The sequence below is a fragment of the Ursus arctos genome, unplaced genomic scaffold (genome assembly GCF_023065955.2).
Source record: "Ursus arctos isolate Adak ecotype North America unplaced genomic scaffold, UrsArc2.0 scaffold_10, whole genome shotgun sequence".
In the NCBI taxonomy this organism is placed as follows: domain Eukaryota; kingdom Metazoa; phylum Chordata; class Mammalia; order Carnivora; family Ursidae; genus Ursus; species Ursus arctos.
Genome location: NW_026622764.1, coordinates 77667621 through 77683569, shown reverse-complemented (window position 1 = coordinate 77683569; position 15949 = coordinate 77667621). Strand labels below are relative to the sequence as shown.

At 37.1% G+C, this 15949-nt stretch overlaps 1 protein-coding gene across 2 annotated transcripts in view; it reads right to left on the bottom strand.

The window, feature by feature from the left end:
* Window positions 1–15949, bottom strand: part of CENPJ (centromere protein J) — a 59461-nt gene that overhangs the window by 39852 nt on the left and 3660 nt on the right. For both annotated transcript variants that reach the window (XM_044381681.3, XM_057309865.1), the window contains 7 exons: window positions 13927–14436; window positions 13262–13385; window positions 8882–9181; window positions 6884–6995; window positions 5909–6011; window positions 4157–5780; window positions 1338–1470 (listed from right to left, as the gene is read on the bottom strand). In XM_044381681.3, coding sequence (XP_044237616.2) covers window positions 1338–1470; window positions 4157–5780; window positions 5909–6011; window positions 6884–6995; window positions 8882–9181; window positions 13262–13385; window positions 13927–14370 — 2840 coding nt within the window. In that variant the 5' untranslated portion in view covers window positions 14371–14436. The remainder of the gene's footprint in view (window positions 1–1337; window positions 1471–4156; window positions 5781–5908; window positions 6012–6883; window positions 6996–8881; window positions 9182–13261; window positions 13386–13926; window positions 14437–15949) is intronic.

Sequence of the window (15949 nt, the reverse complement as noted above, 5' to 3'; positions counted from 1 at the left end):
AAAACCGGGGATGTACTGTATGGTGACTAACATAATATAATAAAAAATCATTATTAATTAAAAAAAAAAACAAAAACAAAAAAAAAAACAAAAGCTTCCCAAGAAAGAATAGTTCAGAACCAGATGGCTTCACAGGTAAATTCCAGCAAACATTCAAAAAATAATTAATACCCATCTTGCCTAAACTCTTCCAAGAGAAGGAATACTTCCAAACTCATTTCATGAGGGTAGTCACTTGGACACCAAAGCCAGACAATGACACCACGAGAAAACTATAGGACAATCCCTGATGAACACATATGTAAAAATCTTCAATAAATACTAGCAAACCAAATCCAATAGCACATTAAAAGGATTTACACCATGACCTAGTGGGATTCATTCCTGGAACAGAAGGCTGGCTCAAATTATCAAATCAATTCATGTGATGTAAACTGGTGCAGCCACTCAGTATGGTGACTCCTCAAAAAATTAAGTATAGAATTGCCAGCAATTAAGTACAGAATCCAGCAATTCCACCCCTGGGCATATATCCAAAAGAATGAAGAGACCTGAACAGATGTTTGCACACCAAGAAATGCCAAGGATTGACAGCAACCACTAGAAGATAGGATAGAAAGCATGGCTCTGTTGATGCCTTGACTTCAGACTTCTAGCCTCCACAACCATGACAAAGTAAATTCCTGTTGTTTTAAGCCACTTAGTTTGTGTGTACAGTTGATCCTGAACAACATGCGTTTGAACTGCATAGATCCACTTATACACAAATTTTTACAGTACAGTATTGTAAGTGTATTTTCTCTTCCTTATGACTTTTTTTAACATTTTCTTTTCTCTACCTTACTTTATTATAAGAATATGTATATAACACATGTAACAAACCATGTGTTAATCAACTGTTATCAGTAAGACTTCCAGGCAACAGTACACTATTAGTAGTTAAGATTTTAGGGAGTCAAAAATTATATGTGGATTTTTTGCTGTACAGGTGGATGGAGCCCCTAAACCCCACATTGTTCAGGATCAACTGTACTTTGATACTGTAGCCCTAGAAAATTAATGCCCTGGCCAAGGTAGCACTTGAATTCACAACTCCAAAATCCTTTTCAAACTTATGATCTCCTTACTAAGAGAATTCCCCTTTTAACAGATGTCTGACTACAATGGGTCATTTTAATTAAAAAATTTTTATGTGGTTAAGATTTCAAAAAAAAAAAAGATTTCACTTCCTTTTCATCTTGTTGGACTGACAAAAATTATTTCAAATATTTTATATATTATCTTGAAGATAAAACTGAATCACTATATTTTTTCCCAACTTACAGATGCAAACTTACCTAAGTTTTTCCAAGGCACTTTCCCGTTCAATGCGAAGTTTAGCTAAAGATGTGTTCTCAGCTTTAAATTTTTCTATTTCTGTTTCCAATTCAATAACTTTCTCTCTCAAAACTTGAGATCGAGCACTGTCACCTATAAAATAGGCCATATACACTGAACTTCACAAAAGGCCTTCAGCAGCAAAAACAATTGCTAGCTATTAACATTTAGAGCCAAAAATATTGTAAACATTGGTACTATTAAAATGCATGAGAAACGATGCTTCTAATAACAACAAAAATTATATTGGCCTAACTTTCCAGATGAAACCAATCTAAATTTAAGAAAGACATTACTCAACCCCAAGAGTATCAATCTGACAATGAATTAACATTACATATAAAAAGAAATTCAAATAATTTTTTAAAAAACTAATACGTTTATTTTTTGTCTTTTTGGTAACAGCCATTATTGAAAGATCTTTGTAGGGTAACAGATGGTAACTAGACTTATCATGGGATCATTTTGTAATGAATAAAAATATCGAATCACTATGATGTACACCTGAAACTAATAGGATGTTATATGTCAATTATACTTCAATTTAAATATGTACATATAGGGATGCCTGGGTGGCTCAGTTGGTTGAACAACTGACTCTTGGTTTTGGCTCAGGTCATGATCTCAGGTTCATGACAGCCTATGTGTTGGGCTCCATGCTCAGTGAGGAATCTGCTTCTCTCCCTCTCCCCTCTATACCCCCCGGCGTCCCCCGCTCACATGTTCCCTTTCTCTCAAATAAATAGGGGCACCTGGGTAGCTCAGTTGGTTGAGTGTCTGACTCTTGATTTCTGCTCAAGTCATGATCTCGGGGTCCTGGGATCAAGCCCCACATCAGGCCCCCCACTCAACAAGGAGTCTGCTCAAGATTCTCCCTCTCCCTCTGCCCCTACCCCACCCCGCACATGCTCACATGGGCTTTCTCTAAAATAAATAAATCTTTAAAAATAAGCGAATCTTTTAAAAATTAATGAATATACACATATATAACTTAAGAACATGAATAAGTAATTCACAAGACATCTAAAGCACTAATCAACACCAAAATCAAAGTTTACCCCCACTAGTTGCAGAAATATAAATTAAGACTTTTTCCATAACAAATTTGCTATTTAAAAGAGTAAAATAGCCAATGTTTCTGTCCTCCCATTACCCTTTTGAAAAACTGATTTTTGCACAAAAATACACATTGCAGTGTTACTTCTAATAGTAAAAAATAATTTAAGTATCCAACATTAAGGAAACTACTGACTAGAATAATGTTGCGTTCATACAATGTCTTGCAACCATTTTTAAAATTCACAAAGGGGGCACCTGGGTGGCTCAGTTTTTAAGCGTCTGCCTCTGGCTTAGGTTATGATCCCAAGGTCCTGGGATGGAGTCCCGCTTCTGGCTCCCTGCTCAGCAGGGAGCCCGCTTCTCACTCGGCTTCTGCCTCTCCCTCTGCTGGTGTGCTCTCTCTCTCTCTCTCAAATAAATACATAAAATCTTTTTTAAAGAATACACAAAGATTTTTAAAGATATGGCCAATGTGTATTATACACTTGGTCAAAAATATAAGTTTTAACAAATAACTGTACCATATTTTAAAAATACGTAGGAAAAATGACAGGAAGGAAATAGCCCAAAATGATATCACACATACCTTTGGATAGGTTAGTTATAAGCATTTTTCATTCTATACTTTTTTTGCAGATGTGTATGTGGAAAAGAACAATCTCCAAAGTTTATTAGGAACAAGTTGAAGGGGGTACCCGGGGGGCTCAGTGGGTTAAGCATCTGCCTTCGGCTCAGGTCATGATCCCAAAGTCCTGGGATTGAGCACGGGTAGAAGGCTCTGTGCTCAGCAGGGAGTCTGCTTCTCCCTCTCCCTCTGCCCTCCCTCCACCCCCCACATGCTCATATGTGCTCTCTCTCAAATAAATAAAATGAATAAAATCTTAAAAAAAAAAAAGGTGAAGAATGGTATACAAAAAACCATGTTTTTCTGGGAAACAAACTGAGAGCTTCAGAAGGGAGGAGGGTGGGGGATGGAATAGGCTGGTGATGGGTAGTAAGGAGGGCACGTATTGCATGGTGCACTGGGTGTTATACGCAACTAATGAATCATCGAGCTTTACATCAAAAACCAGGGATGTACTGTATGGTGACTAACATAAAAAATATTATTATTAAAAAATAATAATAAAATAAATAAAATAAACCACGGTTTTGTTTGTGTATGAAGATTACCCACTCACCCATATACTTTCACATGCACAGAATCTTTTTAGAATATACAAATGAAATGGGAACGTAGGTTCTTCTAGGAAAGGGAACTAGGAGCGCAGCTCCAGGGAAGAAAGGAAACTTCAATTTTACTGTATTTCTTCTTGGTCCTATTTAGCAAGTTAGGGTATGAGGTAGTAAAAAAATTAAGTAAAAACACAGTCATTTTAAAAAGTGCACACAAAGGTTCACCTCACAGTGACACAAACCATATATTGGGTACTCTCTGGTTACAAAAGTCTTGTCTCACTGTATAACAAATTAATTTTAAAGCCTTGAGAATAAGGCATAGGCTTAAATTTGAAAAACATGAAATCACAATGCATCCAAATCTTTTATACTAGTGGCTATTACTTAGGCCCACAAAATAAATCAAATTTTAACAAATCACCTAATTAGACTTCTACTGAGCAACTAGAAAGGTTAGGATTTTAAGCATTCTGACAGCAGACTAATAAGGTAAATGCGAAATTTATAACATTCTGATACCTATTTTATAATGCTGACTTACCAAGTGGTTGGTCTTGACTTGGGTTTAACATGGGTTCATTTCCCAAGTGTGAATCTGATTTTGGTTTCAGTTTCAAAGCAGGGAAGAATTTCATCATGAGATCCGATGTAGGAGGAGGACTTGTGCTCCTACTGGGTTTCCTCAAGACTTCTCCCTTCTTGACCGGTGCAACCTTCCTCTTTATTGTTTTGTCTGATACACAGATTTCACTCTTAGGGTAGGCTGTTTGAGGAGTCCCATAAATGGCCTCATTCCCAAGAACAGCATCATGTTTAAATGAATTCTCTTCAAGGTCAGTCCAAGTTCTTTCATCATCAAAGTCAATTTTATTCATACTTACAGATAAGGGTCTTGAGGACTCAGAAACTTTGTTTTTCAAGCTTTCTATGACAGACTCATCGCTACTGTAATCTTTATCAGACAGATCTAAATCAACATCTCTCCTTTTATCTTCTTCTTGAGTCCCAGTGTCCCTAAAAGGCCCCTTACCGTCACAGACTTGTGGACTGTCTTCTCTGCTGCTGAAACCCTTCTCTTTATCCTCAGTTGATGGTTTTAGGGTAATATCAAGTTGCTCCTCAGAGTCAGTGCCACTGTCACTGTCTGTGACACCTTCATCATCACTTACATTCCACCGAGCCTGATTTTCAGAAGTGCTCATTTGGAACGCTTTCCTACTGACTTTGCACGACTGTTCCCCATATCGTTCAGGTGAGGAGACTGAATCAGGTTGGTTAGGTGCAACCCCACCCTCACCCTCATGTTCAGGTTCAGTACAGTCTGGAGCCTCGTTGTGGCTACACTGAATAACAGGATCCAGCGTCACCATCTCTGGCTGCACAGATTTGACAGGGGTGGAAGACAGCCGGTGACCTTTGCAGATCTGCTGGTCCCTCTCTAAGATCTTCAGTACAAATGAGGAATTACTGGAAAATGATATTTCATCAGCAGCTTGTTCCAAAAACAAAAATTCATCTAACTCCAAATTTTCCTTTTCCTTTTCTCGTTCCCAATGCTCTAATTTTTTCTGAAGAGAAAGGTCAAGAGAAGATTCTGACTTTTTCAGGGCCTCATTTTTTGGGCTATTAGAAGACATGCAGCTGACCAGTCCTGCCGAAAGAGGAAGTTTATCTTTACCCTGTGTCTTATTCCAGACTTTACAACCAGTATCACAAGGTTTTGCACACTCGGGTACATTTTCTCTATTATTAGACTCAACTTTTTTTTCTAATTTGATCTGGTCTCTAAATTGCCCATCACATTTCTTCCCTCCGGGTATTTTCAATCCTGATGGAGGAAGACTTTTTCTGTTACTACTCTTAAGCAGTTTTGGCTTCTGGCTGAGTGTGACAAAACCACTCTTGGCCCTACCTTTATTGTTCCTTTTAACAGGAGGGTTCTCTGTACACAGTTCTTTACTTATAAGAGCAGTTTTCCGCTGGAATTGTTGTCTATCCATTTTAAACACAGGTTGGTCCTCTGAAATGCTCTGATCAGTCACTAGTTTACTTTCTCTCCCTTTCTGAGACTTAGATTTAGCATTAGTAAATCTAGCTAAACCTTCTCCTCGTTTCAAAAATGGTTGTTTTGGTTTTGCTTTGATTAGGAACGATCCTTCTGCTTCCTAAAATAGAGAATAATATTTGAATTAATGTTGGTACATCCAAGTCATTTCAAAGTTATTTTTAAAGCAAATTATAAACAAATCTCTAAAGCCTTAGTGAATTTAATCAAAATAGTGGAAATGCCTACCCTTATCTGTTTTCGTTTCAGTTCTTGTTCTTCCAGCCGAATTTGTTCTTCTAAGTAGTCTTCAAATGTCTGTTTCCTTTCTCTGATAGCAGCTTTAATAGGTCTAATCATAAAAATAAAGTTACTTAACATGCAAATCACGATGTGGTAAACATTTGACACTTAGTGTGCCTGATATAGACACCCCTAACTACACTAAGAACTACCCTTTCTCAAAGTCAGGGAGCCCCTTTGAGAATACAATGAAAGCTATAATCCCACCCCATCTCCTAAAATACAGAAATGTGCAACACTCTACACATGATTTGAGAAAAAACCTTTCTGAAGTCCATTTATTGCCTGTAGATTAACTTTCGAAATATCATATTCATTGTATCACTTTAAAATATATTTTGAAAATTTCATCAAATATGCATCTTTAAGAAAGAGCCTTGACAATGTAAATAGAGCAATAATCAGAAGTCATTTGCCCATCCATAACATATACAAAAATATTTCAAATATTTAAGAAAATCATAAACTTCAGTATTGATATTTTCTTTGTCATAATATTTTTAAATTCTGTAACCAGACTTACCCAATTATAATTTGTAGGTGACACCAGACTTACCCAATTATAATTTATAGGTGAGACTCAATAGTAATTTGTTTCTGTCTTTGCCCAAATGGGACCTACTTAACTATCTGAGAGAAGATTAATTTTATCCAGATTTTTTTCCCCCTTTGGTTAAAAAACTGCTCAGTTCTTCCAAAACGATGTCAAAGCTACTTGATTTGATGTATCTCCCTAACAGCTGTCTATTGCTGACAATATGTGATAAGTTGTATCTTTAACATTATACTTAAAAGCATATTCAAGCAAAAGCAAGAAAACCCTGGGTCTTTCAAAAAAAAAAAAAAGAAAGTGCTCTATCTTAATAGCTGGCTTTTACATTAAACGGTCACTCTTCTTATTCCTTTCAACATGGATGATACCTTTCTTCAATATTAGCCACTTCTGAAGAATCACCAATTTTTTTTATGTTCACATCATTCCCTTCCTCAATTGGTTCAGTCACTTTCTCCCAACATGGTAAAATACCTTCTCCTAGAATAAAAATCAGGAAAACTTAGTTTCAAAAAATAAAGAATAAAGTCTTAAAACTTGAGAATTTTACAAGTTACTAACTATGCTAAAAAAATATTTATCAAAAGTAACGTATGCCAGGGGCACCTGGGAAGCTTAGTGAGTTGGGTGTCCAACTCTTGATTTCAGCTCAGGTCATGGTCTTGGGGTTGTGGGATCGAGCCCCGCAATGGGCTCTGTACTCAACCGGGAGTCTGCTTCTCTCCTCTCTCTGCCCCTTCCACCCCCTCTTTGCATGCGTGCTCTCTCTCTGAAATAAATAAATCTTAAAAAAAATAAGTAATGTATGCCAAAGATTTTAGAGCCCTCAAGGATTTCTTTAATATGACAGAAATAAACTATAAAACCCTAATAAAAACATGACATTCTTCAAAAGGTTAATGTTATGAAAAAAAGTGTTGACTTTTTTAAATTAAAAATGACTAAAGGGCTATAACAACCAAATGTAATAGATGAACTTGACTGGATCCTGTTTTTTTGTGTTTTTTTTTTAAAAAAAGACACCTTTAAAAAACATTTTGGGACAATAGCAAGAATTCTAAAATGGATTTGAATATTTGACTGGTACTGGGACTATACAGAAGAATGTCCTAATTTTTTACTTGATGCATGCTGAAATATTTAAAATGATGTAACATAATGCCTGCATATTACCTGCAATGGAATGACTGAGCAAATTACATACAAATATGGACAGAGATACAGATATAGGTATAAACATACATAAACACATACAAATATACAGTAAACATGGCAAAATATTAACTGTTGAGTTGAGATCTACTGCTAATCATTGCAGCGGACTTTCAAGTTTTGTGGATGTTTGAAATTTTCCAAAATAAAAGGTTAAGAGAGTATGCTATTTAAAAAAATGTTTAAAGGCATTAGACCTTTCCATACTAAGGAATTATTCTAAATCAGAAATAAAATATTATGCACAAAGGTGCCCAATCCTAAGTAGTAAGTGAAGACACCTTCTGTCATATTATGTGTTTTTTTATAACTTAGCCCAAAGAACATATTCACGAAAACACCATTAAAATTGAAAATTAAATTTAAATGAAAAATATTAGAAACAAGTCAGCCCTACTGCAAAGAACATTAAATACTGATATATTATTTGATGACTAGCATAATGATGACAACCATTAAAATTATGGTTACAAAGACTATGGAATGTACCATAAGCATTTTCCGTGTTGAGAGGGCAAAGAACACAATCATACAATATTCTATGGTTACAAAATGTAAAAAAAAATAAAAATGGAGGCGGGAGTAGGGCACAGAAACAGGAGTTAAGAAAAAAAGACAAGAAGAAAATGCCATGAGAGTTCCATGAGTTTAGACCATCAGACACTGCCAGTTCTCTGGCAGGAACGTGCTGGGTGCTGGGAATACAGAGATGCAGTGAGGACAAACGGAATGTCTGGAGTTGGAGGGGATTTCTTTTTTGAATAATAAGTGCCATCACCAACCTATTTCTCACATTTCACATTCTCTATCATGTTTCCCCACCACCACCACCATGCACGTTTTAAATCAATCTCAAACTATTTCTCTCTCAAAGAAAAATGGTATACACAGAACTCACTGCCTCCCTCTTTGAAGACCCCATGCTACCATGGGAGGTTTGAAGTCAGCACGAGTACTGCAATTGGTCTCAGAAAGTCACAAATTCTATGTCCAGCTCTACATCCAATCCAAGCTCAGTGGCTGTGCAACATGTAGGGGCTCGTAATTAAAGCCACAGGGGACAAGAAAAAAATGCAGAAAGGACTATTCCTATCTTAGCACAGCTTGGTAACACTACTAATTATGTACAGAAGAGAAAAACGTAAGTAACTCACCTAAAGAATGGTTATGGTTTTCTTCCTTTAAATCATTTTTTTTCAAAAGTGCGTCTTGATGTTGTGCCTCACAAAACAAATTGAGAGAAGCACCATTTTTTGAAGTTAAGACAAAATCTGGATGAGTAGTTCTACAGAAGTTGTTTTGTTCATTAGATAAAATGCCGGAAGTGTGCGTTTTTTCCTGGGTTTGATTCTGGTAGATACACGATGGTAAGAAGGGTGTGGTTTTCTCTGCGGTGGTTGGATTTCCCGGAGATCTGTACTTCTGCCTCTGATCATCAGGCGGTAGGGTTAAACCTGGCAATTTACAAAATCAACAAAACTAATGACTTTCTAGAACATTTTCTCTTTTGTTAGTGATCCCCACCCACCAGGTTTTCTCCAAAGTGATAAAAGTATTTTTTCTTCCATATTAGGAAACTCTTGTAACAAAATCATGAAATTTTAAAAGTCTAAAAATGACTCTTGCATAATTTTAATTACGGGTATACTTCTCCTATAATTCATGTGCAGACAGTCTATACCTGGGAGAGCTGCAGCACTGCCTGAGTCTGGAAGACACCACTCATGTTTCATCTGTGAGAAGCACCGCTGGAATTATCGACTCTGCAGCCCCGTGACAAGCAGAGAGAGCACCAATGCAGATGGCTGCAAATGATTGCATAGTTCTCTAATGACAAATAACTGCCCTGTGTCACGGCCTATAAAAGCACCTTTCCTCTAGGTCACTGTCAACATTTTGGTATCTTCAGGTGGTAGAATTATGGGTGACTTTTGTTTTGTACTTTTCTGTAGTTTCTAAATTTCCTGATTATCTTTTCACTGTTTTCTTGAGTCTCTGCTTTGGAAATAAACACAGAGATTCCCCTCCTATATATCTCTAATTTATAATTCTTGGAGGGTAGATGGCAAATACTCCATCCTAGCTGCTGTACCATCGCCTTGAAATCCTCCTACTATCCTTCTCTTCTCCCAGAATGTCTTAACTAAATTTAGAAGTAAAGGGGCACCTGGCTGTCTCGGTCAGTAGAGCATATGATTCTTGGTCTCAGGGTTGTGAGTTCAAGCCCCAAACTGGTTGTAGATATTACTTAAAAATAAAAATCTTTAGGGGCACCTGGGTGGCTCAGTCAGTTGAGCGTCCAACTCTTAGTTTCAGCTCAGGTCATGATCTCATGGGTCCTGGGACCAAATCCTGCATCAGGCTCTGTGCTCAGTGTGGAGTCTGCTTGAAGATTCTCTCCCTCTGCCCTCCCCACCTGCCCCTACTTCTCACACGCACACGCGTTCTCTCTCAAATAAATAAATAAATCTTTTTTTAAAACTCTTAAAAAAAAAAAAAAGAAGAAGAGACCCAATGGGAAGTGTTTAATAAAACATAAAAGAGCCATGCCACCTACCTCTCATACCCATCTGCCTCACCTCCAACCCACAAATAAAACTGGAAATCAGGTAGGTCCCCCACTGATTATCAGGTTCGACCTCCTTTCCTTTATAACAATACTCTCCCCATCCCAATATTTTTGACTAATAATCATCCCACTTTACACTGAAGATGTCTTTGATAAAAGTCCAATAGCCCAAAGTAGCAGTTCTCAAAGTGTGGTCTGTAAACCCCTGAAGGTCTCTTAAGATTCTTTCAGGGCATCCACCAGGTCAAATCTATTTTCATAAAATATTAAGACAGTATTTGCCTTTTTCACTTTGCCAACACATGCACTGATGGAGCAAGAGCAAAATGGAAACTCCTGATGCCTTCACTCAAAAGCAGGACAGCAGCCCTCAACTATGCTAGCAGTCACTGTATGAGTCACCACCAAGCACTTGCAGTTTAAAAAAAAAAAGAAGAAGAAACCAGTTTTACTTAAGAATGTCCTAGATAAAGTTGCAAACATTATTTTTAATTGATTTTAACTGTTGAGTACATGTCTTTTGAACATTCTATTCAACAAAACAGAAAGCATGCATAAATCACTTCTGCTGCAAACCAAGACATGGCTGCATCATTTTTTGAGTTGTAAGCTCAACTAGCCACTTCTCTCAAAGAACATCATTTTTACTTGAAAGAATAAATGACAAACTATCATGATTTAAACTTGGTACTTGGCAGGTATTTTCTCAAAAATGAAACAAGCAAACCAGTCACTTCAAGAAAAATAACTGACAGTACTCGCTAAGAATGGTAAAATTCGAAATTTCAAGTAAAAATGAAAACTTACTAAACATGTCTACCACTATGAGCCTGACAGCTTCATAATACTTCAGGACTTTTATGATGAAATCTGTAGTGGTATTAATGGATATAATTTTTTGATATTACAAATTGAAATGTCAGTATTTTAAAAACCCACATAACTCCGTGAACCACTATTTTCCAAATAACCAATGCACAATTTCACCAGATCATATGAGCATGATAAAAGAGCCATTCAAAATGCTAAGATAGGGGCACCTCAATGGCACAGCGGTTAAACGTCTGCCTTCAGCTCAGGGCGTGATCCCGGTGTTACGGGATCGAGCCCCACATCAGGCTCCTCCGCTATGAGCCTGCTTCTTCCTCTCCCACTCCCCCTGCTTGTGTTCCCGCTCTCGCTGGCTGTCTCTCTCTCTGTTGAATAAATAAATAAAATCTTTAAAAAAAAAAAAAAGCCAAGATATTCCAATATATTTTATGTAATAGAGTATAAAAAAGTGCATGAATATGGTTCCAGACTCCATACTGTGGATCGCCACTAAGAAATGGCCACTTGTCAGGTCTGGATACAATATCAAAGAAATGACCACAATTACTTGAAAAGGCTATCACAGTATTCCTCTTTTTTTCTAATTAAACATCCATGTGAAGCTGAATTTTTTTTCATATACTGCAACCAAAACAATATAACTTAGGAGACTGAATGCAGAAGGAGATAGGAGAATCAGCTGAGGTCTTTTAAGCCAGAAGTTAAAAGAGATTTTCAAAAATATAAAACTATGCCATTCTTCTAATTTTTTAGAAAAGACTTTTCATTTAAAAAAAAATACTGTAACTGGTTATTATTTTAAGTGAATTAATTTTTAAATTTCTCCATTTTCATTTCTGATACAGTAAATACCAACAGCTATAGGCCATATAATAAATGCTCTCTGGGGTCCTCAACAATTTAAGAGTGCTAAGGGGTCCTGAGACCAAACTGTGAAAACCACTGCCCTAAAAGCAAAGTTCCATAACCGAATGGGGCTAGTTCTTATATTAAGAACTTTGAAATCTGCTTCCCTATTGCTCTACCATAGTGCTACTTCTACCTTAAAAAATATCACAGGCTGTTATTTAAATGATCTTGATTATCCTCTTTATGTATTCCATAAAGGAACCCTGAACCATTCAACTATTTCAAGACACACACTATGTTCTCTAAATTCATTAAGATAAACATCGTATTCCCTTAAACCAGTCGTGTGGTACATTTCTCATCACTACCACTACCACTCCCCGAATCCCACCCAGCTACACTCTGCATACTCATCTGCCAATGTCTTTTCTTCTTTGTATTCTCAATGCTCAGCGCAACCTCTGAACAGAACAGGCACTTTCCTGGATCAGTAATGCATCACTTAATTAAAAGGGAGCACCAAGAAGCAAACACATTGCTCCAGATCACTGTTTTTCAAACTGTGGGTCACAATCCATTAGTAATTTTATCATCGGAATCATGACTGGCATTTTTTTTAATGACCAAGAATAGGATAAAATAAACAGAAAGTATCCTTGCTACATGCCAGGCACACCAATAAGGTCTGATTTATGAAATCTCTTTGGAATTATGAGTGTAAATGTTTTTGTTATAATGCAGTACGGTCAAACAACTTTCAAAACCACTGCTCCAGATCACATTTCAGCAGGTTTATTTTCTCCTGATAAGCACATTATTCTTTCTTTGAATTGTTCTAGCATACAACAAAAGAATTCTGTCAGCTACCACCACAGAAAACATTTTTGGTATGGTTCTTTTGCTGAGCAGAATAGCTTCTACACATATTTACCTTTATGACCCTGAGGAGTGTTTTATTCTTCAGGCAGTGATTGTAAGCCAGTAGCCCTGGGCCAAATTTGGCTCTAGACCTTTTATTCTGCTACGTCTTTTTAAAATTTTATTGTAAATAAATATGAATGCCTTTAAGCAGGGTACACATGCTCCAGAATGGCACAGCTCCCACTTGTTGCAATTATAAAACACTACCATCATTTCACAGTTCTCTTCAAGGCCCCTAACGAAACTGGAGTTTACAACATGATAGAGCAACGGGAGAAATAACCTGTTAGACAACTAAAGGTGAGAAATGTACGTAACTGTCCACTGTTAGACTAACTGAAGGCTCCATGTAAGCAAAAAATACCTGGGAGTGTGTGTTGCCCAGACACCATAGTAAGCAGCTTCTCTTGTTCTTCCATGAGTCTTTGTAGTTGCTCTAACTGCTGCCTCTTCAGCTGTTCCTGCTTCTTCTGTTGTACTTCTTTCAGCTTTTTAAACATAAAATTAATTTGATTAAACTAACTTCACATTTCTTTATGGCTCTTTGCTCCTTATATTTATCTTAATGCCTCTCATCTCCCTTTCCATATCACCTCTCGTCAGGAGTTTCAAAGAGAGATTTCTAAGTAACTACGTCTGCCACCAAAACTCCAAAATCCTATTTTTTTAATGAAGGAAACCATATCGACCATCCCAACTAAGAAACAGAAAAGTCATATGAATCCATGGATTCTTAAAATAGGATAGGTATCAGTACATTTATGATCCATTTTCCCCCTAATATTTGATCAACCGTTTCTAATTTAGTTTTTACCAAGTGAAACAGAAACTTAAAGACACTGTTACCTCAAGTGCTGTATCTTACATACCAAACCTGTGTTAATGTTTCACATTAGACAAAAGGCAAAATTTGGTATTTTGAGGATTTTACAGTAAAAGGGAAGAAACAAGAGGCCCTGAACAGGTGACTTCATCATCAACAGAAACTTGCAGTAACGCAAATACATATTAGGCCAAATCCTGTTGTACCTGTTCAAGCTTTTTAAAAAGTGGGTCTTTATAAGCCACTTCTTTGCATTCACTGGAAAGATCTGAGATAAAGTCATTTTTGTTGTCTTCCCGGTGTCCAGGAGCATCTTGACATGCCACTATTTGCGGTCCTTCTTTAGTTAAAGGAAACACTGTATGTGTTTCAGATTTATTTGATTGTAGTTTATAAGGGCTGTTAGACTCCAACTTCTGTTCTTCGTGAAGTGAATCTTCTTCACTTATAAAGCTGAAGCTATTTGCAAAATGTGTGGCTTTAACAGGAAGGTTGGTAGAAATGTTCACATTTGCTCGCTTCTCTTCGTCTGCTTCCAAAATAGGAAATCCACGATTTAAGATGACCCCAGCCCGAGAAGGATTGGTCATCCACTGGGTTAAGAAGCTCTGCCCACTGTTTAACTCAGAAGAGGTTGGCATCAGGAACATTTTAGTCCAATGATAATATTATATTTAAATAATGTAAAAGTTAGAAGAGCTACTAATTTCCAAAACCTGTAGAAAGAAGATGCCAACAAAAAGCACTGGTTAAAGCTATTCTACCCAAAACTTGAATCAGCACAAAAATCTACTGAATATTTCAAATACAAAAGACTTCAACCAGCAAAGCAGTTGGGCATTAAGCTATGTGGTTTCTTTTAAGTCTTAAAAACATCCAAATTGAGCAAATCAAAAACCTAAGTTCCCTTCTGATCTAATCATTTGCTTACTGAGAATTTTATACAAGGGCTAAATTAGTCGACCTAAAACTCTATAACTATTTGATTACTATAACTATCAAATGTTATTCAATTACTATAACTATCAAATGTTACCTATATTAAACACTTTCATGCTTCTGGCCGTAGTCCAACATGGCTTCTTTGCCCAACTGGGGAACCCATGTTCTCCCTAGTTACAGAACAAGAGTCACCACCGCCCCCATGGCTTCAGCGGCACTGTTTCTCACTTTCCCTTATTCCCTCAACCCCCTTCTCGCCCATTGCCCAGCAGGCAGACCCTCCTCATCTGTATTCCTAGAGGTCTCTGACATCACTATTTTGGCATTCATCTCAGTATTAGTGGTACTCTGCTTTTTTGTTCATAATCTACCAGGCTGTGAGTTTCTTGAAGATATAGTCACCTGTATATTCACCCATGCCTAGCACCATCCATTCCTGGCAGAAGGAGAAATTCGATAAATGTTTGCTAAAATTAAGTTAAAATTAAATCAGAACTAAGATTCTATTATTTAAAATAAATTCAGTAGTATAAAGTATTATTTGTGGTCATTCGATGTTCAACAACAAAATTACATTAGTTCACATGATAGGACAGCTACTTTGTATGAATCATACTCTAAAATAACCAAATTCGTAGTGTAATTCAGTCACCATGCAATAAACTTAAATGGCATTATCACACAGAAGATAAGCTCTTCCTCCTCCATATGACTGATTTCACTCAACTAACATTCGTTGAGTTCTTACTCTATGCCAGATATTATTTTAGTCACTGGGCATACAGCAGTTAATAAGTCAGTCTAGTGAAGAAATACAAAAGCATATAAAAGTAAATTATACAGTATGTTATACAGTAATAAATGCTAAGGAGAAAAATAAAAGCGATGTGGGGGAAGGAGATTTGCAAGTTTACAGAGGGTAGACAGGGAGTCCTCCTCTAGGAGATAAACTCAAGGACCTGGTGGAGGTCAAGGAGTGAGTGGTGCAGCTGTGAGGGGCAGAATAAGACCCGGGCTTCATATTGAAAACCTTCACTCCCAGGATCCCCCCCACCAATTCTTACAGTCTCATCACCACTATCTATCTTGAATTCCCTGGGATTAATCTTGTTATGTGTTTAGACTTATTTACATCAGTCACCAAGAGGAGGACCTGGCTCCTAAGCCACCCTTTATCTCTAACACTCTGATGTCCATGCACATGCCTTATTCCATCTCCAATGCCCACGCAGCCCCAAAGTCCATCACCAGCAAGATCTCCTATTATCCTCAACCTCCTCTCTCACC